This window comes from Salmo salar, chromosome 05, assembly GCF_965601325.2.
Source record: "Salmo salar chromosome 05, fSalSal1, whole genome shotgun sequence".
Classification (NCBI taxonomy): Eukaryota; Metazoa; Chordata; class Actinopteri; order Salmoniformes; family Salmonidae; genus Salmo; species Salmo salar.
In genome coordinates, this window is record NC_138295.1 from 42,355,419 (window position 1) to 42,382,500 (window position 27,082).

A 27,082-nucleotide genomic window follows, 5' to 3' on the forward strand; every position below is an offset into this window, starting at 1 on the left:
TGCGAAGGGGATAGTTAGTCTAGTCATTTTCACAGTGTGTGTCTGTGTGGATCACTGGGTGAGCTGAGGTGCCCTTTTGTGCAGGTTCTGAAGATGAGCACCTAGCTCACCTCACTCACACACTCAAAACACACACACACACACACACACACACACACACACACACCGACACACAGTCGACCGCCGAGCGGTGGTGTATGAGCCCTGTGCTCCGTCTCAGTGTGTAGCTCATCTCGCCATCCCTCCATCTCTCTAATCCCACTCGTGTGTAATTAATCCGGAACAACGGGTGGCTATAAACTGGATTTATAATGGGAAGAGCTCCATTAAAACTACAACCCACGCTGTTATCCTCAATGAGCAATTCCTGTCCCCTAACCGGATCGCACCCGTATTTCATTCGCCAGATTTTTTGAAAAGGATAAAGTAACTTTTTGATTTGCTGACATGACTCTTCCTCCTACCGCCAAGCGCCCCCCTCCCCCCCCCCCGCTCCCTCTGTTTCCCCTCCTTTCAGCTCCTCTCCAGTCGGTCTCGTAATGACTGTTGAGAGATAGTGATTTAGCCCCTGTGTGTCGTGTCCTGTCCTCTTCTTTGGGAGAGCTGCCATACTGTTGAGGGAGACCTTGACGAAATGAAGGTGTTGGCTGAGAGAAAGGGCCCGTTCTTGCGTCTGTAGATGGATTCACATTAGTCGCTTTTATGCGCCGGTCTTGGATATGACAACCACAGCATCTCTGTCAAGGACGGAGGAGTCACAGAGTCATAAACACAGCAGGGCTGCCATGAGTAAATGAGAACTCCAAATGTTTTTGATCTGCTGGGCAGCCTCAGACCTAAGAAAAAGTCAATTTCATTGTCACTCTAAACACATTTTGGAGCATATATTGCGGTGAGTGGATTCTTCTACTCAGCCTTAGATGTGGTCATTTTTCTAACGCATTATGTCATGCCACTGGCCCTCTACTGTGGCTCTCTCTCCTCCCACCCTCTGCAGCCAACAACCCGCACTTACCACTGCTGTTCCCTCTCTCTCCGCTCCACCCTTTGCAGGCGTCTGCACTCTAACAATCTGCACTGCGACTGCCACCTGTCCTGGCTGTCCGACTGGCTGCGGCAGAGGCATGGCCTGGCCCCCTTCACCCAGTGCATGGCCCCCGCCAGCATGAGGGGCCTCAACATACCTGATGTCCAGAAGAAAGACTTCACCTGCACAGGTATGCACTGAACTAAATCACCATGACAACACACTGTACTAAAAACAGCACAAGAACTACTCATGTTATCTACAAATGAACAGGGTCTTTTATAGTGCGGAGTGAAAAGCCAATGAATCAGTGGAATCGGTTGGTGGTCTTGTTTTAATTGACTCCAGGATGTAATTGGTAAAAGGGTTCATGGTTGGGCCTAATGAACAGCTCCCACCCCCTCCCTGCAGCCATTAATCAGCTGATGAATTTCCAGCAGGCAGCCACAGCAGAAACACAGTCCTCTGCCTTAGAGGCAGCCCCGTAATTAACCTGCAAATAAAGACAATAACACAGCAGAGATGGGGAGAGAGAGAGAGAGAGAGAGAGAGAGAGAGAGAGAGAGAGAGAGAGAGAGGAGATAGGGAGGGAGAGAGAGAGACAAAGAGAGAAGGAGAGAGAGAGGAGATAGGGAGGGAGAGAAAGATGGATAGAGGCATACCCTGTGCTGATGATTATCCCTGCTTTGTTACAGCCAGCAATAAACAGCCATTTTATGTCATTGACTTGTATCTCCTGCCCTTTATTTTGATTTATGTTCCTTATTCTAGAGCTTTGTTAAGCTGATTCAACATGACACATGGGGTTTTAACTAAGCTTTTTATTTCATTTTGTATTAAAGTGTGCATAATCTCTCTTTATTTTGCTCTCACTCCCTCTATCCTCTCCCTCCATATCTCTCTCACTCTCTCTCTCTCTCTCTCTCTCTGTCCCCCTCCTCCCCATCCTCCCCCTCTGCCTGCCCCCCCCTCTCTCTTTCTTTCTTTCTCTCTCTCTCTCTCTCTCTCTCTCTCTCTCTCTCCCCCAACCCCCGCCCTCACTCTCTCTTTATCTCTCCCCCAACCCCCCTCTATATCACTCTCTCTCTTGCCCATCCCCCTCTCTCTCTCTCTCTCTCTCTCTCTCTCTCTCTCTCTGTCCCCCTCCTCCCCATCCTCCCCCTCTGCCTGCCCCCCTCTCTCTTTCTTTCTTTCTTTCTCTCTCTCTCTCTCTCTCTCTCTCTCTCTCTCTCTCTCTCTCTCCCCCCAACCCCCGCCCTCTCTCTCTCTTTATCTCTCCCCCAACCCCCCTCTATATCACTCTCTCTCTTGCCCATCCCCCTCTTTCTCTCTCTCTCTCTCTCTCTCTCTCTCTCTCTCTCTCAGGCCCAGCTCAGGCGGAGCCTCGTACCTGTGTTCCCCAGGCGTCAGTATGTCCGATCTCCTGCACCTGCAACAACAACATTGTGGACTGCCGTCACAAGGGCCTGACTGAGATCCCTGCCAACCTGCCCGAGGGCATCGTAGAGATGTGAGTGTACTAGCTTTTTAACAGTCACTACCACTTTTACTAATGTGTATCCCTCTTTGCCTCCCTTCATTGAAGGAAGCCTACACTCAGAACATTGTGTAGTTAACATTGTACAAAACGTTCCTATGTGTTTATTTCTTACCTCTGCTCCAGTAATGGAACAAACTCAATTAGCAACATCAGTTAACAGGCTCATTACTGCTGCTTGTTCAGGTGCATGGTGGCTCTGTTCTGTACTGAGACTGAGGCACAGTCATCCTCTCCTATCCTCTGGGCTGACTGGCTGGATTACTGGCTGACTGGCTGGATTGCTGGCTGACTGGCTGGATGGTCCAAAAAGGGTTCTCTAACTTTTTAGGGCTGGGGAACCCTTTTGTGTTAGCAAATTCATCAGGGACCTCATAATCAGAACACAACTTGAGTGCAATAGCAATAGCCTACAAGGAGTTTTACTATGACGTCTGCAGTACATGGCTGGACGAACCAAGTCTCGGGCCCAGGGGAGGAACATAAAGAAACCTGTCTCTTGGCATCAGAGAGAAAAATGTGCAGTTTTCAAGCTCATTTTCCCATGAGGCAGAGATATCTTTTGTTGTTGCAGCTTTAAAGCTAATATCCTGTAATTCTACAAATTTTGCCATGCGGAAAGAGAAAAACTTGGCAGTTTTAAAGCTAAATTACAGTGCATTTGTGTAAAACGAAATATATATAAAAATTGGGGGGAATAGTATTGAGTTGAAAAAATTATAGTCGGTGGAATACTGTGGATACCCTGTGAGCTTCCCAGGTCCACGTTGCCCAGCATTAAGAACATGCATTGTAGAAGAATAATATCACATTGTATTGTATTACACACTTTTAACTTATTCCATGGATCCCATGGCCAATAGTCATCTAATCTGTTGTTGGTAATATTCATTTAAAAAAAAGAGATCTGGTCGCGAACCCCTGCAGTACCTCCGCCGACCCACTTTGAGAACCACTGCACTAAAGCCAACAGAGCAGCCCCACACAATTATCCCCCGAACAATGAGGGGCCAAATCAGACCTATTAGAACTGTTCAAGGACGCTGGGCTTCATCTCCAGCACAGCGGAGGCCCCTGCACTCAGTCAGACACATAGGTGTACCCCTTCACCTCTGTATCTTCTCTCACTCTGCCTGTCCCAGCTCAGGGCGCTGTGCCTGGGGCAGTGGGCAGCCCTGCAAAGCGGCTCAGACATTTCTCTGCACCCCACGTGGCCTGGTCAGGGGCTTTCCTCACTGAGATAAAGTACAGCTTTTCTATGAACCGACCACCCTTGTTTGGGTCTGTGTCTGCGCTCGTGTGTGTCCACTGCGTCTTGCCATGCCACAGGCTGATTGGAGTTCCGCTTTACAGCGTGTCCATATAACCTCAGTCAGGTTATTTGATATACATATCGATTGCTCCGACTCTTGTTTGCACTGAAGAACAGGTGGGTCATTTCTCTGATATGTACAGCGTCTACACCGCTGTTGTTATGCCAATAGTGTGTAACCTTTGCATAACAAATGGATACGTTAATGTAGGATACATTACTCCAGCGCTTACCTTAGCCAGAAACAATATTCTGCTAATGAAATGATGTATTGTCAGGACTTTACTGGGTCTCGTTTCTCTGAAAATTGTTTTCAGGTTCCTCTGCCAGGTTCGAATTACTGTTACACCCACCGCACAGTAACAACAGCCAAAACAACCTCCACTCAATCTGCAGTTTAGGAATCAGAGTAAATAGATCCCTCAGTGCAGAGCTCTACAATATATGTCTTTCTATAAAATGTTCTTGTTCCTGTTGAAATATAGATATATACAATTACTCTGGGTTAGGGTTGCAAAGCTACCGGTAATATAGCAAAGTTACCAGAGTCTTCGGTAATGTTGGTAATTAACAGGTAATCTATGGAAATCTATGGTAACTTTGGTCATTTCTACTTGAATGATTTGTAAAAATGTATTTGTATGCAGTATATTATAATACTACATATTGATAAATTTTTACAAGTTATTCAAGTAGAAATTACCAAAGTTACCATAGACTGCATATACATTTTTTATATCTGTGTCCGTATTGTCCATGAGTTTCTAGTGGATAGACCATATGGTTCAAGAAAAAATTGCCTAAATAATGAAAAAAGCATCTAATCAACAATTGTATTATTTTCAATTAACTCTGCAACCCTTCCAACTATGGTCTTTTTTCACAACTGCCACCAGTTTGGCCCGAAATCATTTACAACAAAGACATGTTGGATATAGTCAAATAAATAAAAGTGTGTAAAACTATTTTTTAAGGATATTTCATGCTCAAACTCTCATATTAAACCTCAATGGCATTCACTAAGTTGATGGTTTATATTTAGGATAATGCTTTTCAGCTTTGTCATTCTATTTTGTATTTTAAAATCATCATTAAATATATTTTACATGTGATAAGGCCACACAGAGGGCCAGAGATAATTACAGACACCTCCCACAGGGCACACAGACATCAATTCAACGTCTATTCCACGATGGTGCAACGTAATTTAATTGAAGTGACATGGAAACAACGTTAATTCAACCAGTGTGTGCCCAGTGGGATAATCTGAAGTACCCAAAAAGGCACCTAGATGTCAGCTGATTAAATTCCATATATTCTTTGAAAGTTACCAAAATTCTGGTAGTTTACTGGTAAACTTGGAACATTTCCAGTAATATACCCTCCCTTTGCAATCCTACTCTGGGAGATAGGGGTTTTGGGCATGGACACTGCTTAGAGTACTTATCCTCCTCCAGAGTTCCTTCCTCACTACGACCCAGGCCAGCAAGACAGGATGGATGGATGGTGATGTAGTAAGGCAGGGAGACAGAGGTTGGAATGGGACTGGGAGATGGGATGGAGGGTGTGGAGGGGGAGAGGAGGGCCCTGGGTGCTGCAGTACGTCCCATCACTCAGTGAGACGGATGACCCTGGCCCAGTAGCTCTGTGATTCTGGATCCCTGTCTGTCCGCTGTACTGTCACCCAGCCCCTCCCCAGAGCGACACACACCACCATTGCAGCCCACCTCCATCCTCTATCTCTCTGACAACACAGCCCTGGACATTAACACACATACACACACACACACACACACACACTTTCTCCCATGAAATGCCATCTGTATATGTAACTGTGAGCCCAGGATAGTTGAGAATGTATTTACCCCTAAAGTAACCTGCTGCTATTCTCTCTCTCTCTGTCCCCCCCCCCACACCCTCCTCCCTTCAGTCGTCTGGAGCAGAACCTGATCAAGAACATTCCTGCTGGAGCCTTCTCTCCATACAAGAAACTTAAGAGAATGTGAGTCTGACAACCCAGGGCGTTTTGGGATAACGCTCTCCACCTCCTTTATTTTGCAAAGGGCAAAGGCTTGAAACTGTATCTAACATGCGAACGGAGCGAGACATAGACCCACATACATACACATGAACAGTGTCCAGCATTCTCTGCACGTTAAGCTCCAACTACACACACTGCTGTTCAATAATGCATATGGGACAGCGGTGGCAGGAAGACTGACATGCCCTTGCCACTCCTTCTCTCACGCACGCACACACACACACACATACACAAGCTCCTCCTGTTTCCCTTTTTAATGTATTCAGTCATGCATTTTGTTAGACATTTCTGGGACAATTGTCCATTTCCATCACAATGTCTTTGCTCATGCATCCAATCCAATCTCAGCCTTTCTGTCTCTCTCTCACCAATGTTCTTCCAGCGACCTGAGCAAGAATCAAATCTCTGATATCGCCGCCGATGCCTTCACTGGCTTACGCTCCCTGACTTCACTGTAAGTGAAACCCACCTGCATCTTAATACAAACAAACACACACACACACACACACACACACACACACACACACACACACACACACACACACACACACACACACACACACACACACACACACACACACACACACACATGCGACAACAGTGGAGAAATAATGAAAGACTTCTTCGGTCTTGCCGGCGTCCGGTAATTGCAAACAAGATAATTAAAGTCCGGTGGCGGGCGGCATGGCGCTTCTCCTTGACAGCTGACTCTAAGATGGCAGGACAGCCAGGTGGAGCAGGGGAAAGCAAATTAGGACTGAGCATCTAACACAGTACAACACAGCGGCTTGGCATCTGCGACGGCGGGGACACAACGCACGCTTCCATTTAAATCACTGTGTCGATGTGACAGAGACACCAGCCGACGGCAGACACTCGGGCCCATGCATATTAATCCAGCCAATCAGCAGACACGACAGGGAATTCATCTTCCTCTGTCTGTGCTTGCGTCCCAAATGGCACCCTATTCCCTACGCATTGCCCTACAAAAACAGTGCACTGTATAGGGAATAGGGTGCCATTTGGGACGCGGTCTCTTTGTCTGGAGGCCCGACCTGGTGCCAATCACAGCACCAGGCTGAAAGAGACTGAAGATTCATTTGCTCAGGGTGTCATTAAATATTATGTGCATGTCATGTACTGTCAGGCTGGGAATGGGAATAAAGGGGGAAACCTGATAGTACAGTACACATGTACTATACAAACACACACACAGTAAGTAAATCTACACTGAACAAAAATAAAAACGCAACATGCAACAATTTCAAAGATTTTACTGAGTTACAGTTCATATAAGGAAATCAGTCAATTGAAATAAATTCATTAGTCCCTAATCTATGGATTTCACATACCTGAGGATTCAGATATACATCTGTTGGACACAGAGACCTTTAAAAAAAATGGTAGGGGCGTGGATCAGAAAACCAGTCAGTATCTGGTGTGACCACCATTTGCCTCATGCAGTGCGACACATCTGCTTCACATAGAGTTGATCAGGCTGTTGATTGTGGCCTTGGAATGTTGTCCCACTCCTCTTCAATGGCTGTGCGAAGTTTCTGGATATTGGCGGGAACTGGAACACGCTGTCATACACGTCGATCCAGAGCATCCCAAACATGCTCAATGGGTGACATGTCTGGTGAGTATGCAGGCCATGGGGAAAAACTGGGACATTTTCAGCTTCCAGGAATTGTGTACAGATTCTTGCAACATTGGGCCGTGCGTTATCACGCTGAAACATGAGGTGATGACGACGGATGAATGGCACTACGATCTATGTGCATTCAAACTGCCATTGATAAAATACTATTGTTTTCGTTGTCCATAGCTTATGCCTGCCCATACCATAACCCAACCGTCACCATGGGGCACTCTGTTCACAACTTTGACATCAGCAAACCACTCACCCACACGACGGCATACACGCTGTCTGCCATCTGCCCGGTACAGTTGAAACCGGGATTCATCCATGAAGAGCACATTTCTCCAGCGTGCCAGTGGCCATCAAAAAGGTGAGCATTTGCAGATTGAAGTCGGTTATGATGCCGAACTGCAGTCAGTTCAAGACCCTGGTGAGGACGACGAGCACGCAGATGAGCTTCCATGAGACGGTTTCTGACAGTTTGTGAAGAAATTATTTGGTTGTGCAAACCCACAATTTCATCAGCCGCCCGGGTTACTGGTCTCAGACGATCCCGCAGGTGAAGAAGCCAGATGTGGGGATCCTAGTCGGCAGTTGTGAGGTCAGTTGGACGTACTGCCAAATTCTCTAAAATGAAATTGGAGGCGGCTTATGGTAGAGAAATTAACATTCAATTCTCTGGCAATAGCTCTGGTGGACATTCCTGCAGTCAGCATGCTGATTGCACGCTCCCTCAAAACTTCTGTGGCATTGTGTTGTGTGAGAAAACTGCCCATTTTAGAGTGGCCTTTTATTATCCCGAGCACAAGGTGCACCTGTGTGATGATCATGCTGTTGAATCAGCTTCTCGATATGCCACACCTGTCAGGTGGATGGATTATCTTGGCAAAGGAGAAATGCTCACTAACAGCAATGTAAACAAATTTGTTCACAAAATTTGAGAAAATAAGCTTTTTGTGTGTATGGAACATTTCTGGGATCTTTTATTTCGGCTCACGAAACATGTGACCAACACTTTATAAGTTACACTCATATTTTTGTTCAGTATAAATGTATGTGTCTCTACAGGGTCCTGTACGGGAACAAGATAGCTGAGATTCCTAAGGGCCTGTTTGATGGGCTTGTCTCTCTTCAGCTACTGTAAGTACACATGTGTACTGTCCTATACTATGCTATAATGTACTGTACTATACTGTACTGTACTTTACTATACTGTACTGAAGCTCTATGAATTGGTTGTAACGACCACAACTCTGTGTTAGTGTACCTTATTTTCCACCCTGTCGGTTTGTTCCTATATTTTCAGCTTATGTTCCTTCTAAGCCTTTTTTGTTGTTGTTGCATATCCTTTGCATGTATGTGCATGCGTTCCCAGTGTGTTTGTGTCTCTGTTGCATAAGCTAGTTCACTCTGGCAGAGGGTTATGATACGGATCGCAGTGGAAGAGCAATAGTTCATGTTCTGCATTTCCCCTCATAAAACCAAGTCGAGCACAAGGAAGCCGAGAGTGTCGAACCTCGAAACCCTTTTAGAGTCTGAAACGGACCATTTGGGCCGGAGAGGGAGCGCCTCATGCAACATCATTAGCATTTAAATTGGACCTGATTACAAAGCAGATCTCTCACACCTAGTTATATTGATGTAGACATGGAAACATAGCTCAAACATAATGACTGTGTTTAATGGTCTAATTTAAGGAAATCTGCTGCTCTTTAATGCTGCTGACTGTTGGTGCTTGTTGAAACACACACACAGACACACACACACACACACCACACACACACACACACACACACACACACACACACACACACACACACACACACACACACTGTAATGATTTAGAAGATGGAGGGGGAATGAATTATGGAGATATGCAGGATGCTTAGGGTCTCTCCTCTCTCTTACTGGTATGTCAGCGAATCAGAGTCTCTCCAGTAAAGTGCACATCAGCGTATTACCCACCCACCCACGCACGCACACACACACACACACACACACACACACACACACACACAAACACAAACACAAACACACACACAAACACTAGCAGCACGGCACACTGACTGGTATGGCTCAGCGATTCACCCTGTCTTTCTTGTCATCGACGCTAATGATGTAAATGACCTACTACGTTGGGATAGGCCTGTTCTTTTTACAATTTAGTTTAAATTTTGAATAGAGACATGGAAAAATCCATGGAAAATCTGCACTGTTTTTCTTTCATTCTTTCATCACTGTTCTTTTCCAGTTGGGTTTAAAATCCCTCCCAAATGTAATTAGTTCTCCCTGTGAGCAGCAGCCTAACGATGCGTGTGTTTGCTCTGCGACAAAGCCTCATTAGAATGCCTCTCAATAATTGAACAAATGCTGCTCAACGTTAGTCAAATGTCAGGCAGGCTGAGAGGGAGAAAAAAAAGGAGAAAGAGAGATGTAGAGAGAGGGAGAGAGAGAGAGGAATGGATGGGGGGGGTGTGCAGAGGTTACTAGGCGAGCTAGTTATGGTAGAAATGCCACAGTAGAGCTGACACAACCAAGGCTGCCACCTAGCAACTTGGCTACATTAGCTAATGGACAGCACGGAGGGAAGGACAGCGGCATAGCTCTGCACATAGAAATATAAAAACTAGAATGGACATCCCCATTCAAGTCAATGTAATTCTAATTATATGGCTATGTACAACCCTGCCCTAGACTTCCTGGTCTCCTTATGGTCTCTCTACCAGGCTACTATCTGCTCTAAAATAAGAGCCACTAACCAGTCACTGCTTCTTTCTTATGCTCTGACGGTTAAAGTAAAACCAATTAAATAATGGTGGCTATGGCTTTAGGAATGAATGTGTCTTTGACAGTGTATCTGTGTCCTAGGGAAAAGGGAGTTGTGGTTACTGGGATAATGTGGTACTGTCCAGAGAGGGAGTGAGCAGCACACTTCTGTCCCAGATCAGTGCTGTGTCCCTCAGGCTGCATCCCAAATGGCACCATATTCCCTATATAGTGCACTACTTTTGACCAGAGCCATATGAGCTCTCCCCATGGGCCCTGGTCAAAGGTAGTGCATAGGGTGCCATTTGGGATGCAACCTCAAGTCTGACCTCTGAGACACACGCCACCCAAGCCTTAACAATCCACTGCCTGGATCCCCTACGACAGGTGAATTGGGTGCCGTTTGGGACGCAGGCTTCATCTTCAGTCAGTAGGAGACCGTCTTGTGTCTTCGCCCCCCAGTACGTTTAAAAACATGTTGTTGTCATGTTTGTCTCTTTCCTTCAGGCTACTGAACGCTAACAAGATCAACTGTCTGAGGGTGAACACCTTTCAGGACCTGCAGAGCCTCAACCTTCTGTCTCTGTATGACAACAAGCTGCAGACCATCAGCAAGGGCCTGTTCGCCCCGCTCCGCTCCATCAAGACTCTGTGAGTAGCCCCCCCCCCCCCCCCCCACTCTATCAGGACACTGAGTAGTCACACACACACTCCCCGCTCTATCAAGACTCTGTGAGTAGCCCCCCCCCCCCCCCCCCCACTCTATCAGGACACTGAGTAGTCACACACACACTCCCCGCTCTATCAAGACTCTGTGAGTAGCCCCCCCCCCCCCCCCCACTCTATCAGGACACTGAGTAGTCACACACACACACCCCGCTCCATCAAGACTCTGTGAGTAGCCCCCCCCCCCCCCCACTCTATCAGGACACTGAGTAGTCACACACACACTCCCCACTCTATCAAGACTCTGTGAGTAGCCCCCCCCCCCCACTCTATCAGGACACTGAGTAGTCACACACACACTCCCCGCTCTATCAAGACTCTGTGAGTAGCCCCCCCCCCCCCACTCTATCAGGACACTGAGTAGTCACACACACACTCCCCGCTCTATCAGGACACTGTGAGTAGCCACACTGACAAGATTCAACCCAGCGCAGATTAATGACCTGCACGCAGCCATAGATGTTGAATCCCAGCCTTAGCATGGTAGTCTGTGCACACACACACACACACACACACACACACACACACACACACACACACACACACACACACACACACACACACACACACACACACACACACACACAGGGTTTCTCTTCAGCTTATATTTCAGCGGAGGACTCAGAAGAGAAAACCAAGATGTATGACGTTGGATAATATCAGAGAGATGTCTATTTTGGAAGGTTGTTTTTCTGTTCATCTGACAATAATTTCAGGCCGCTGGAAGCCACGGAGTGTTACTTATCTGGAGTATATTACTTTGTCGTGTTAGCGCGTAACACATATTTTTCTCATGCATAAAAAGACACGTGCAAATATTTGTCATCCATGTAAAGACATTTTGTCATGTATCTAAAGGAGTCATCAATGACATGTTATGATGGTAATACTGTGCTGATATACTTGTCACACCTGTGAGCCATTTCATTGTTCCCCGTTCCCTCCCACCCTCCCTATTTATCTCGCTCTCTCTCCTTCCCTCTTTCTCTCTTACCCCCCTCGCTCCGTCTCTACCGTTCGCTCCCTCCCTCCGTCCACCCCGCCATCTCTCTCTCTCTCTCTCTCTCTCTCTCTCTCTCTCTCTGATCATCTCACCTCCAGCCACCTGGCTCAGAACCCTTTCATGTGTGACTGCCACCTGAAGTGGCTGGCTGACTACCTGTTTGACAACCCCATTGAGACCAGCGGAGCCCGCTGTAGCCACCCCCGTCGCCTGGCCAACAAACGCATCAGCCAGGTCAAGGGAAAGAAGTTCCGTTGCACAGGTAGGCTTCTGCGCACACACGTAGACCCACACGCACAAGCTTTACCATTCCTTGCGAGTACAGTGCATACCCGTGAACTCCTTTCAATTAACAGAGCGACCAGCAACCTTCTACTCCCCGGCAACAGTTTGACAGACGGCCACTCCACTCCATCCAACACTGTAGCTAGTACGAAAAGTGGCGTGTCTCTCCCAACAGTCGTGCTACGCCCGTCTGTCTCCACCCGCTCCTGCTCTACTCTCCTGAGGCATCTGATCTAATGCATTGTGACGTGTTGATGGCTCCAAGTCTCCATAGCCCCTCCACCCACAATCCCTCATAATCATGTGTGGCTTGATTTACACGGCGAGGGCTGTGCAGCTGCAGCTAGAGTCAGACATGGAGCCCAGACTAGAGACACATTCCTACACTGCCGTCTCTCTCTCTCTCCCTCTTTCTCCCTCTCTCTCGCTCGCCCTCTCTCTCTCTCTCTCTCCCTCCATCTCTCTTTCTGTCTCTCACTCTCTCTCCCTCTTTCTCACTCTCTCTCTCTCTCTCTCTCTCCCCAACTCTCTCTCTATCTCTGTCACCCTCGCTCTCTGTCTCTCTTTTCTCTCTCTTTCTCACCGTCTATTTGTGTCCTGTGAACCATGTCATTGTGGAGAGAGAGGGGAGAGAGAGAGAGAGAGCTGTGTGGTACCCTCTGGCCTGGAGCAGTTATACTTGGAACCTGCCGGGTTTCAGAGTGGTTCATAGCAGAAAAGAGGAAGGCTTGAGGCTGGCGTGTCTGTATCGGTGTGTATTGCAAGCTCACCCATCACCCACATACTTGCCTCTTAGGTGGGGGGTTGGGACAGGAGGGGGCCCCACGGGGCCCCGCAGATACAGGCCCCTCTGGGGAGAGGAGGAGAGGAGAGGATGGGGGGGGGGGTTAAGGCAGCTCCACTTCTCTGGCACTGTGCATCCACACACACAAACTGTGCAGCCACTGTTGCTTTCCTTTGATATTAACCCTGGGTTCTCCTAATTACAGGCTGGGCAAATTCAATATAGCAACACAATAACAAGCACAGCGGGAACACCGATAAACTGTGGTCGCACTGTGTGTGTGTCTCTCTCAGACAGAAGCCTGGTGTGGGTACAACGTGTGTGTGTGTGTGTGTGTGTGTGTGTGTGTGTGTGTGTGTGTGTGTGTGTGTGTGTGTGTGTGTGTGTGTGTGTGTGTGGGGTGTGTGTGTGGGTGTGGGTGTAGAAATTACCAGAGGGCTTGTACTGTTTTCACTCACCCTCTCTCTCACCCTTATCTCTCTCTCCCTCTATCTCTTCCTCTATCTCTTCCTCTATCTCTTTCAACCACACAGGGCTGTCTATACTGTATGTGTCCCAGTGTTTGGGCCTTTCCCTATGCTGTGGGGTTACAGACGGTGTAGTGTGGCCCCTGGGGGCCCTGTGTGCATGGGTGTGGGGACTGGGGAGGGACAGTGTTGGGAGGAAAGTCCGTCAGCCAGTCACCTCGATCAGCTTCCTGTCCCAGCTGCTCCTGTCTGTTCCTGGCTGTTCCTGTTCCTGTTGCCCTCAGCTCACCCTCACTCTGCCTCACTACCTACCTACCTACCTACCTACCTGTTCCTCGCGCCTACTTCTGTCTACCTGGTGCAGCTGTCTCTTGTGCTTGATCTAACCATGTGCCCCCGCCTACACTCGCCTCACATGGTTCCGTCAAGCACCAGGGACCGCTGGACACGCCCGCCCGCCCGCCCGCCCGCCCGGTGGTGGTGCTGAGAAAAGGAAAAGAGAAAAGAAAAGACGAGCCACCCCTCCATTCTGCTCCCCCCCTTCTCCTTCACAGAGGGAGACTACAAAGTGATACACTACAATCCTCCCTTCTTCCTCCGTGTTGTTGAAGAGTCGTGTTCCTCCCTCCTCCTCTTCCTCCTCTTCCTCCTCTTCCTCCTCCTCCTCCCCCTCCTCCCACTCCTCTCTTCCCTCCTCTGCTTTCTGTCACCCCGCTGTCCTGCTCCTGCATGGCAGTGGCCTGCATCCCAAATGGCACCCTGATCCCTAAGCGGTGCACTAGTGTGCCATTTGGGACAGAGTCCGTGAAAGCCGGCGTGTTGTGAGCCAGGCCCAGTGGTTTTCCCAGGAGAGAGAGGGGAGAGGCCCCGGCCTCACTTCTCGCCCGGTGGGCCCCGGTTGGGTCTGCCTGTCTGGGTCTTGGAGCTCCCACAGTCAAAGGCTCTCTCGGATCACTGGTGGAGATAGAGATGGGATGAGCAGCATAAACAGCGGTGCCAAGGGAAGGCTTGTGTGATGGGAACCAGACTTAGCTACAACCGTCCAACAACCCACGTACCGGAAAAACAACCCTCTATTACTCTGTCAAAACATCTCCAAGCTACCGACCTCCTGGAATTGACCTCTCTCTCAACTGTGCTTTTCCAAATGAGGCGTAGGTGTTTGTGGGTGTTCTTTCTAAGAGGTGAATAGGTGTGCGTGCGCTCTTCTTTTGGTCCTGTATGTATGTTCTGTATGTATGTTCTGTATAGTGTATGTTTAAGAGGCATTGCGTTCCAGTAATAGGCCCGATGCGTAAGTCAATGCCTTGTCCCATATCTGTTTGTGCTGTCTTGCCGACTCCTATGGTCACTGTCACCCGGCGTGACATAGGAGTTGGCGAGACAGCACAAACAGATCTGGGACCAGGCTACCTAAATTAGAATTTGAGGTTTTCCATCAATGTCGTAGTTCCCTGATGGTCTGTAAATCATCCCTCCTCTCCCCTTTCCTGTCCCCCTCCCACCCCTCTGTCCCTCGTCCAGGTACAGAGGACTACCGTAGCAGATTGAGTGGAGAGTGTTTCCAGGACCTGGTGTGTCCAGAGAAGTGTCGCTGTGAGGGAACCGTGGTGGACTGCTCCAACCTCAAACTGACCAAACTGCCCCCACACCTCCCCGAGCACACCACAGACCTGTAAGAGCACACAGCCAACCACACACGCACGCACGCACGCACGCACGCACACACACACACACACACACACACACACACACACACACACAACATTCACATCACATCTAGTACTATTTCTTCTCTCTCCGGGTCCATGGTCATTCTTTCTGTCTTGGCATAGTTGTGTTAATGTAGAAAGCCTTCACATACTTTAGTTACCCTTCTCTCCCCTCTCTCTATCCCCCAGCCCTCTCTCTATCCCCCAGCCCTCTCTCTATCTCCCAGCCCTCTCTCTATCCCCAAGCCCTCTCTCTATCTCCCAGCCCTCTCTCTATCTCCCAGCCCTCTCTCTATCTCCCAGCCCTCTCTCTATCCCCCAGCCCTCTCTCTATCTCCCAGCCCTCTCTCTATCTCCCAGCCCTCTCTCTATCTCCCAGCCCTCTCTCTATCCCCCAGCCCTCTCTCTATCCCCCAGGCCTCTCTCTATCCCCCAGCCCTCTCTCTATCCCCCAGCCCTCTCTCTATCCCCCAGCCCTCTCTCTATCTCCCAGCCCTCTCTCTATCTCCCAGCCCTCTCTCTATCTCCCAGCCCTCTCTCTATCCCCCAGCCCTCTCTCTATCCCCCAGCTCTCTCTCTATCCCCCAGCCCTCTCTCTATCCCCCAGCCCTCTCTCTATCCCCCAGCCCTCTCTCTATCCCCCAGCCCTCTCTCTATCCCCCAGGCCTCTCTCTATCCCCCAGCCCTCTCTCTATCCCCCAGCCCTCTCTCTATCCCCCAGCCCTCTCTCTATCTCCCAGCCCTCTCTCTATCTCCCAGCCCTCTCTCTATCTCCCAGCCCTCTCTCTATCCCCCAGCCCTCTCTCTATCCCCCAGCTCTCTCTCTATCCCCCAGCCCTCTCTCTATCCCCCAGCCCTCTCTCTATCCCCCAGCCCTCTCTCTATCTCCCAGCCCTCTCTCTATCCCCCAGCCCTCTCTCTATCTCCCAGCCCTCTCTCTATCTCCCAGCCCTCTCTCTATCTCCCAGCCCTCTCTCTATCCCCCAGCCCTCTCTCTATCGCCCAGCCCTCTCTCTATCTCCCAGCCCTCTCTCTATCTCCCAGCCCTCTCTCTATCCCCCAGCCCTCTCTCTATCCCCCAGCCATCTCTCTATCCCCCAGCCATCTCTCTATCCCCCTCTCTCTATCCCCCTCTCTCTATCCCCCAGCCATCTCTCTATCCCACAGCCCTCTCTCTATCTCCCAGCCCTCTCTCTATCTACCAGCCCTCTCTCTATCTCCCAGCCCTCTCTCTATCTCCCAGACCTCTCTCTATCTCCCAGCCCTCTCTCTATCTCCCAGACCTCTCTCTATCTCCCAGACCTCTCTCTATCTCCCAGACCTGTCTCTATCTCCCAGACCTCTCTCTATCCCCCAGCCCTCTCTCTATCTCCCAGCCCTCTCTCTATCTCCCAGTCCTCTCTCTATCTCCCAGCCCTCTCTCTATCCCCCAGCCCTCTCTCTATCCCCCAGCCCTCTCTCTATCTCCCAGCCCTCTCTCTATCTCCCAGCCCTCTCTCTATCCCCCAGCCCTCTCTCTATCCCCCAGCCCTCTCTCTATCGCCCAGCCCTCTCTCTATCTCCCAGCCCTCTCTCTATCTCCCAGCCCTCTCTCTATCCCCCAGCCCTCTCTCTATCCCCCAGCCCTCTCTCTATCCCCCAGCCATCTCCCTATCCCCCAGCCATCTCTCTATCCCCCTCTCTCTATCCCCCTCTCTCTATCCCCCAGCCCCATCAGTGCTAGCTGCTCACCCTCACAATAGCCCCATCTCCCAGTGACTGATGGCTAACTATTAGCATCAGCCTCTCCCAGGCTATTAGGCCCAGTTCCACTCTGGCCAAGTCCCAGGGCAGAGCATGTCAGGGAAATGAAATGTTGCCCTTCACTGGCTAGAGGACACACACCACATCAGGACTTTTTCTCTCCTCTCTCTCTCTCTCTCTCTCTCTCTCTCTCTCTCTCTCTTCTCTCTCTCTCTCTCTCTCTCGCTCTCTCTCTCTCTCTCTCTCACTCACTCTCTCTTGCTCTCTCACTCTCTCAATCTTTCTTTTTCTCTCCTCCGGCCCCTGTCACCCATTCCCATTAGTTTCACATCGCTCACCATCACGGCTCCCCTGGTGTAGATCGTATGTCATGGATCTGATCTGGGGGTCTGCTGCTGCCGTCTTCCCCTCCACACCGTCACTTATTTAGAGGGAGCTTTCCCTTCCCAGGGAAACGCATGACCGCGTTCTTCTACGTCTGGTTGACCTTTCCCCAAGGTGTGTCCTGTCAGCAAAGGCTGAAGCCGAGAAGGCCGTCGCCCGTCGCCAAACACGCACTCCTCATTCTCAACCACGCTCCCTTCCTCTCAGAAGACAAAATATCTCTCTCTTTCTCTCTCTCTCTCTCTCTCTCTCTCTCTCTCTCTCTCTCTCTCTCTCTCTCTCTCTCTCTCTCTGTCTTCCTCTCCTCGCCGTTTCTCCTCTCGACCTCCATCGCGCTCTCTCCCTCCGTCCCTCTCTCCGCTCTTAAAGAGCGGTGGGTCGTTAGAAGCGTTCCCCTCCAGGCCAAAGCGACGGAGCTCAGAGAGATTACAGAGAGATGGATCCATGCCATGCACCAGCAGCCAGCTGGATCACACAAACACACACACACACACATACAGTATACACACACAAATAGACACAGCACCAAGCACACCAAACCTTTATCTCATTCTCATACAAATGACCACGCTAAACAAGACAGACTCGTCCATCACACAAACTGTGAGCAATTTGAATATTGATGACTCCTTTGAAAAGTATAGAAGTATAGAATTAAGTGAGCGTCATTTTTTTTTTTTTGAACGTCTTTTGTCTGGCTTTTGCGACTGCTCTCTGACTCACTCAGTCACTGCGGGGCCATTAACCTTCATTTTAACATTCTCTTTCTCCACTACAGGCGCCTGAACGACAATGAAATCTCCGTCCTGGAGGCCGTGGGGACTTTTAAGAAGCTCCCCAACCTGAAGAAGATGTATGGCTGTCTTCCTCTCTCCCTTGCCTTTTAAAACATGCATACATACAGGCTGAATTGTCGTGTTGTGTCGCAGTCAGGGCTTGTCTTGTCTGGGAAGTTTATGTCGACAGCAGCTTCATATGCAATGAACAGCGTCAATCTAGGGTGGGTGGGTGGGTGGGTGGGTGGGGGGGGGGGGGGTAGATGAAAGGAGAGGAGTTTACATGAAAGGAGAGGAGATACTGGGGAGGAGAGGAGAGATGGGGGAGCAGAGTGAGAGGCTGGGGAATATTCCATCTAAATAGGAGCGAGGGCAACGTGATTTACAGGCAGGCGATATTTACAGCCCACTCCAGGAAGACGGAAAAAGCCATGGCTGTTATAGCTGTACACACCATAAGGAGGAACAGTGATTTATTAAGCATGACATTGCATACCACCTAGCATCGTCAGAGGAGTTATAAATTGGGCAACGTCTAAACTCCCTCCCTCCCCCCCCTCCTCCTCACCAAAGTACAGATAAGAATAGAAGATGTCCGCCGTGGACAACCGCTATAGACATGTTTTGCAACCCGTCACACTTAGGAATCCTATAGATATCACCTGTTGTTTTGTAAACCCATCGTTCTTAGGGATGTTTGAGTTAAGACTGACACAGCGCGGGTAAAACTGGTCGAGATGACGTCATTTTAATAACCAGTTTCGCCCACTGGGGAAAGACTAGGAGGGCAGAAGGAGAGACTAACGTTAACCCAATTAGGCCTGGTGATTGATTTTCCCCCCATTAACAGTAGTGAGAGGCTAATGAGAAGTGTTTGTGTGGGTGGTTATAATGATGTCTAGGTAACAAGATCTTTAATTAGACAGTATGATATTTACCATGGTCCTCTCTCTCTCTCTCTCTCTCTCTCTCTCTCTCTCTCTCTCTCTCTCTCTCTCTCTCTCTCTCTAACCCCTCTCTCACAGTAACCTTAGCAACAACAAGCTGCGGGATATCCGTGAGGGGGCCTTTGACGGAGCTGCGGGGGTCTTGGAGGTTCTGCTGACTGGCAACAAGCTGCAGGCACTGCAGGGACGCATGTTTAGAGGTCTCACTGGACTCAAGACACTGTGAGTGGAGCCGAGCGGCCATCTTAAGGATATAGAGGTTTAGAGCAGATGCCCTTCTTCGGGGGTTCCCAACTAGATGGCCAAGCTACAAAGTCAAAATTGGCTACACCGTAAAATGTATTAAAACAACAAAAAAAATGACATTTTAGTTCTTAATTGAAGGTGAGGGTTAGGCATAAGTCCAGCAGTGTGGTTAAGGTTAGGGTTAGGTTTAAAATCAGATTTAAAGTAGAGAAATTGTAGAACTACTACTGTGCTTCCGACTTTGCAACTTGGCCAGATAGTGATGACCCTTCTTCAGTGGTCAGATATGTTTGCTGTAGTGACAGTAATTCATCAGAAAAACTTTATTCATACGTAGCTAAAATAATAATATACATTAATATCATAATAATAGTATAGTTTACAGTAAGCCATATAGCTTTTATCCAAAGAGACAGTACAGTAGTGCGTGAATACCTATCCTTTTTAAAAAAAAATCTTTATCTTTAACTCTGCATTGTTGGAAAGGGACCTGTAAGTAAGAATTTCACTGTTAGTCTACACTGTCGTCTACGAAGCGTGTGACAAATACAATTTGATTTGATTAGATTTTTATTCCAATCCCGTACCCACACAATACATTCCCTATTACTCCACAAACATTCACAGACACACACACACACACTCCCAAACAGACAGTAGTTGCTATGTAACATGTACCCGTTCTCTAAACAGATGTCTAGATACTAATGAGTGAGTGCATTCTGGGAAATAATATTTAGAAGATAACTGACGCAAGCCCCCAAGAAAACAACAGGCCCAGTGACATCACATCAACCACACAAGGTTTCTCTCCCTCTCTCTCTCTCTCTCTCTCTCTCTCTCTCTCGCGCTCTCTCTCTCTCTCTCGCTCTCCAGATTAGATGCACAGTCATAGCCGCCTTATTTAGACACAAAACAGAGCAAACAAGTCATGCTCTATAGCCTAACTGATGGCCAGAAAGGCTTTCTGAGGGGGCCTCTTTTGGCCCTAATGAAGCAAACGGGGGGGGGGGGGGGTCGAGAGAGCCGATCATGGGAGCAAATGAATGGATCATGGTCCTGCAGTATTGAATTTAGTGGCTTTTAAATCCCAGGAGCATGGTCCCAAATTGAGTTTGCCTGTTTCAGATCCCTGCCTGTCAGAGCCTAATGCTGAATTTGCTGCTTTCACATTTTCATCACAGACGGGCTCTGGTTTGCATTTCCCCCGTTTTCTTTTTTCATTTTTTTTTCCAGTGGCTTTAGTTTGAAAGCCCTGATTGTTTTTGGCCGTGGTGCACCGCTCCCTCCCTCCCCTGGGCTTTTTCCTCTTCCTTTCTCACCCCTTCCCCTTCTTTCCCAACTTCATCATCACTGCATCTCTCTCTCCCCCTCCTCCTCGCTCTCTGGGCTGGGGTGCCGTGCCATGCTGCCCAACCTAACCCTGGCAGCCAGGCAGCATCTGCCCCACACAGGCCCTCTGCCAGGCAGCAGATGTGGACAGTTGACCCAGGACGGTCCCCAGAGCCTGCTTCTGTGCCGTACCTCTCCTCTGGCCCCCCCCCCCCCCCCCAAAACCACTAATGAGTGCTGGCAGGGCACTTTTGCCCCCCCCTCCCCTCTCTTCCCATTCCATGTGTCCCCAAAGCCACTGTACACTTGCCCGGACCAAATCAAACTCCCCTTCTGGGCCAAAACACTTCTAGTCACACTAACATTAGATTATACCAGACCCTGATTAGATCTGGACTTCTCTGGATGTGTTGAGAATATGGGCCTCCGTTGGCCCCAACCACACCGCCCCAGAGCTGGAGACATGTTCAACACCTGTCTACACTGCAGTCTAACAGTCTCACATCAATGCTGTTTAGGAGTAGCTCTCATTCAGAATACACTAGACAGGCTGTAAGAGATACAGTAGAACTTGGGCCTGTAGTTTTACCTAGTCAGGTCATGGATTCAGGAAAAACTCCTAGTTCTGCTGATCATCTGTGCCACAGTGTTCCCCATCTCACCATGCTCTCTCTCTCTCTGTGTGTGTGTCTCCACAAAAGGATGCTGAGGAGTAACCAGATAGGCTGTGTGGACAACACCACTTTCACAGGCCTGAGCTCTGTACGTCTGCTGTCCCTCTACGACAACCGGATCTCCACCATCGCCCCGGGAGCCTTCACTACGCTGCACTCCCTCTCCACCATGTAAGCCTTCCCTCTCTCCATCTCTCTCTCTCCATCCTCCACCACCTGATTGTCTGTGTGATCACCACCCTCTCCATGTTAGTCTCATCTCCCTCCCTCTTTCCTTCCCATCGTTCTCTACCTACCTGTCTTCCACCTTATCCCCCTCTGTCCCGCCTCCTCATTTCACATTTGTTTTACATTGTATTCATTTAGCAGACACTCTTATCCAGAGCAACTAGGGTTAAGTGCCTTGCTCAAGGGCACACCGGCAGATATTCCACCTCGTCGTCTCCGGATTCGAACCAGCGACCTTTCCGTTTCTGGCCCAAGCGCTCTTAACCGCTAGGCTACCTGCCGTCAACCTCCTCTTCCGCAGCTCTTCCTACCACCCGACCGTCTGAATGATCACACCGTCCTCTCTAGCACCGACACATCCCAGTCTGGAAAGACAGACAACATCCAGTGTTTTATCTGCAATCACAGCTCTCTATGGATTTAGAATATTGCTTGCAGATGGTCTTGGTAATTACAAGCCTGTTTTGTTTCAGTCTCTCGACACTTGTTATCAAGCTACACATAGTCTGCTATATGCGCCCGCGCCTTCTGGAGCATCAAAAAAATATAGTTGTATCTTTCCAAAACTAGCAACAGCATGAGAATTGTCCTTTTTGGCCGCTCTACAAATATTGACTCACGTTGCAGTGGAACATGATTTGAAATGATGCAATATTTTCGTCGATAGCGTTGAAGTTATGTCGTGTCCGAGATGAAACTGTCAGATGTGATCAGTATTGAAATGAGAGGAGACATAATGCTCTTATTGAAAACACAGTGCGTGAGTCAGTGTTATGCATCGTACCCATCGCCACCCAGGAGAGGATGTATTAATAACTGAACATTTATCAGATGAATAAAAGATTAGAGGCTGACATTTCCGGACGTGCAACCGCCAGCACCTCACATGCAACCCAGTACACGGAGTCATGTTCATGTTTAGAATGCCAGAGGTTTCTTCTTCCCTTTCTCTCGCTGTCCCTCCCGCTCTCTCCCTCCCTCTCTTTCCCTCCCTCTCTCTCTCTCTCTCTCTCTCTCTCTCTCATCTCTCTCTCTCTCTCTCTCTTCTCTCTCTCTCTCTCTCCCTCTCCCTCCCTCCTGACTCTCACGGAGAGGGAGGGAGAGGAGAGTGAAAGGGCTGCTGTGGTCTGCCAGCTCTCTAATTACCCTGCGGCTGACACAGCCGGATCCGTTTTCAGTGCGGCCCGCCTAAAAATACCGGCTGGGTTGTGAACCAGCACTGCGTAGAGCAGGCCAGGCCAGGCAGCAGCACAGCACTGTGTTTGCCCAGCTGTCTATCCCAGTGTACAAGTGCAGCAGAGAAACAGTCAATCAGGCTGAGCCAGAGCTGCCCTCCTGATCTCTCTCGCTCTCTTCTCTCTTCTTCCCTCCTCTCTCAGGCCTAAATTAGAGCCGGGAGGCAGCAAGTGTTTCCACCCGGTGGGTGGGACCAGTTGGGTAAAGGCAACAGTCAGGACAGAGGTTACTCTGTGTGTGTGGGGTGGGGGGGGGGGGGGGGGGGGGGGGGGGGGGGGGGGGGGGGGGGGGGGGGGGGAGAGACGGACGACTGCCGTGATTGTCGCAACACAAATAGCTTCTTTTTTTTAATCTTTTTTTTTTACTTGCCATTTTGTGTCTCATTAATAATATTAGCTTAAACTGTTCTGTACTTTTCTGGGACTTTTGATATTGTGCTTTATAACAGCATCTGCCTGCCTGGAGATACAAAGCAATGGAAAATGTATTTTCTCATTATTTTCTCTTCTCATAGTAAATACATATGACAATACTTTGTTTACCGGGGGATACACAAGTAATAATTCAAATCAAACTCTATGGCGAGGGGAAAGACTTAACGTATGGCGTTAAATGGGTCATTCCACGAAAGGGGGTGCCTTTTAGACATGCAAACGTAAAAAAAAAAAAAGATTTGTTTCGCCTACAGAAAACCATATTTTTCCCATTTCAGGCATTACAGTCCTATGAACTAAAAGCATTTTATCTGCACTCGTACCACACTGTCTGTCAACAATGTTACTGACACTTATGTGACTGCCTAACTATTATTTACAAGCATGTTTGAGATAATCCAACATTTTCTCATTGATCAAGTATCCCTTGTACAAATACACTCACATATCAAACTAGTGAAGGTTTTAGGTGAAGATCGGCCATTACTCCATATGTGGTGAAAGAGCATGGGACCACCTGGTGTTCATGAAATTGGGAATTTTACATAATTTACCACATAATGAAAGTTAAATCAAATCACATTTTTTCCTAACATTAATTGAGTGAACAGGGTTGATGTGTTGAGCTCGACCGCCTCAGTCAAACGATGATAAAACAATTAGAAATAGATCAAAAGAGAGTGAAGTCTAACTTCCTTTTCCGCCACGCTGTTCAGAGGACCCGAACGATGTCACCTGCTGTGAATCATTCAACTTGGTAGAATGATGAAACATTTTTAAGGGGTAAATTGTTTGAATAACAGGGTTGGCCTTGAAAAGACGTCAATTCATCGCTAATTGCATTTATATAAATAATAATAGTCAGAAATGACTTTGTTAAAGCAGCAAAATAATTAGGCCTTTAAAATGATGGTGAAACTTGGAGAAATGTTGGGAATAAGTGGGGTTGACATCTTCCTAGAAGTGACACAGGCTTGAGACGGAGGGACGTGTCAAAATGCTGAATTTTGGCACTTCAGCAACCCTTTATTCATATTTAAAAAATTGCATTTATTGAAATCTCCATGTGGTCTGTATTAGTGCAATTCATTCAATATACATGTAACAGGCTTTTAAAATTCAATATTGGTGGATAATTTCCACTTAAAATATCATAGGGAATCAATAGGTATCCATTTCTTGGAACGACACAAATCTCTTGCGGTGAGGCCGGGGTTAGGCAGGTGGATGACGGTGCATTGGAAGGTCAACATCCTATAATGAATCCACACTGTGGCTTTGATATCACAGGAGTCGCCTCAGCTCCTCTGTTCTCAAAAAAAGAAAGGCCCTTCCCAGCTTATCCCTGTAAACTGTGGGCTGTGTTAGCGCTCCAGTCACTACCGGCCCCACATTACAAGCCCTACACACACACAGAGACACACACTGAACCGCTTCCCATCTGGACTTGAGTGAGTCATCCCCGGAGGCACATTCGACTCTGCATTTAATATCTCTCACTGTGTGTACTGGTGCTTAAGTGGGACTCAGTCGAGGGTGAAAAGTTTATAACACCACTAATGGCAGCTCAATGCTAGGTATCAATTTCTCCCCACCATTTCCCAGGTCAAATACAGGTCACGACATGGCCTCAGGTGTTCATTGTCCTCTTCAGTGATCAGCTCATCTAGTCTAGTCTACACTGGTCTTGTAAGTTGGCTGTCAAAGGCTACAAACCTGAAGCCCAAGTGAGTCTGACTGTCATGTACTGACACATTTTCTATATCTCTATCGCTCTCTCTCTCTCTCTCTCTCTCTCTCTCGCTCTCCTCTCTTTCTCTTTCTTTCTTTCTTTCTTTCTCGCTCTCTCTCGCTCTCTCTCTCTCTCTCTCTCTCTTCTCTCTCTCTCTCTCTCTCTCTCTCTTTCTCTCGCTCGCTCGCTCTCTCTTTCTCTCTCTCTCCTCTTCTCTGTCTCGGATCGCTCGCTCGCTCTTCTGCTCTCTCTCTCTCTCTTCTCCTCTTTCCTCTCGCTCGCAGACGTCTCTCGTCTTCTTCTTTCTCGCTCTCTTTTTCTCTCTCTCTCTCTCTCTCCTCTCTCTCCTCTCTCTCTTCTCTCTCTCTCTCTCTCTCTCTCTCTCTCTCTCTCATCTCTCTCTCTCTCTCTCTCTCTCTCTCTCTCATCTCTCTCTCTCTTTCTATCCCCCCTCAGTAACCTGCTGTCCAACCCCTATGTGTGTGATTGCCACCTGGCCTGGCTGGGTCTGTGCTGAAGAAGACCAGGGTTGTGAGTGGGAACCCTCGCTGCCAGAAAACCTGCCTTCCTCAAGGAGATCCCCATCCAGGACGTGGCTAACCCTGACTTTACCTGCGACGGTATGGTGCACAAATAAATGCGTGCATGCATGCACGCAACATACACACCATGTGCGCGTGCACACACACACTATGTCCCTCACACACCTGGCCCTGTTTCTTCCACAACCCATCCATCTAACCTTCCATCACTAGTACTGAACAATACCTCTGTTTCCTGGCCCCAGGCACATTGTAAAGGGCCTTATGACACCAGGCTTTGTGTCCAGGGGCCCCTGGCCCTGACTTCTAGCAGGAGTTGCTCTAGATCTGTCTCAAGCTATTGTCACTCCTACCCGTCTACATCCATCTACAAGCCATTCATATCTACTTCCCATGAAATCCCACTGGCTGCGTAAAACTCACCACGAAATCGGCTGCTTCCACCTGTTACTAGCTATAGGCCCAAGACCCTCAGTTCAGAGTCTACTCAACCCCCTCACCTCCATGTCTCTGAACTTCTGTAGTCTACGGCAGCATGCGGGGACACACGCACGCACGCACACACACACACACACACACACACACACACACACACACACACACACACACACACACACACCACACACACTGTCCACCCACATAGTTATTAAGTCCAGTATTTGTCTGAGCAGGCCAGCATGGATAGGTAGAAACTATGAGGCAAAATGGAACAGTAGTCGCGTAGGCGACCGCATTATCTCACGTCAGTGTGGGTTTTATGAGGACGCGGTCATTTCCCCCCTGCGGAGTGAGAGAGAGGAGGCCTGCGAAACTGAACTCTGGCTGTAAAGTTTAACCCCAGCAAGGAACTGCAGTGTGGCTTCTGTCTGGCTGAGCCCAGGACCCGTTACCTCTCTCTCTCTCTCTCTCTCTCTCTCTCTCTCTCTCTCTCTCTCTCTCTCAGTGGGCCTCTTGTCAAATGCTCCGGGGTCTTGGGAAAATAGCGCTTCTACTCTTAAGGACCGTAGGGAGGGATTCGCTCCAAAAAAATGTGCTCGTATAGTCAGTTCAACTGTAAGTTGTAATGGTAATGTACAGTCTATATACTGTAAGTCCCTAACCAGACAGTCGAGTTGTAGCCATAAGGTTCCTTGCATGGGGTTTCTCAAGCTTTATTTCTTCAGATAGCTGTAGCAGGCCACAGGCATAGCTGTCCTGTATCATTTAGCCCTGAAAGCTACATGCTAAACAAGAGGGAGCAGGCGGAGGGTGTAGTGCGATCTGTATCCCTTCACCGCAAGGTCCGCATAGCTGTAGCTACAATGACACACGCACTGACTCACTCCTTCTATTTTTACACATCTGTAACTTCAATTACACTTAAGGTGTCGCTCAATGAAAGTATAATAATTTTTTTTGGGGGGGGGGGGGTTTGTTTTGATTTGTGGGGAACACATTTTGTGGAGATTTGACGTCCCCCCCAATCAACAACATGTAAAAGTGAGTCGGCGATACGACTAGGCTAGC

At 48.6% G+C, this 27,082-nt stretch overlaps 1 protein-coding gene across 1 annotated transcript in view; it reads left to right on the plus strand.

Moving 5' to 3' along the window:
- The window catches only part of LOC106604933 (slit homolog 2 protein), a 197,614-nt gene that overhangs the window by 143,359 nt on the left and 27,173 nt on the right, over positions 1–27,082 (plus strand). Inside the window, 14 exon segments of the mRNA XM_082974923.1 lie at positions 1,054–1,217; positions 2,393–2,537; positions 5,807–5,878; positions 6,300–6,371; positions 8,628–8,699; positions 10,833–10,976; positions 12,153–12,316; positions 15,115–15,265; positions 18,208–18,282; positions 19,231–19,374; positions 21,432–21,575; positions 25,491–25,543; positions 25,546–25,589; positions 25,591–25,654. Of these exon segments, the coding sequence (XP_082831049.1) occupies positions 1,054–1,217; positions 2,393–2,537; positions 5,807–5,878; positions 6,300–6,371; positions 8,628–8,699; positions 10,833–10,976; positions 12,153–12,316; positions 15,115–15,265; positions 18,208–18,282; positions 19,231–19,374; positions 21,432–21,575; positions 25,491–25,543; positions 25,546–25,589; positions 25,591–25,654 (1,508 nt within the window).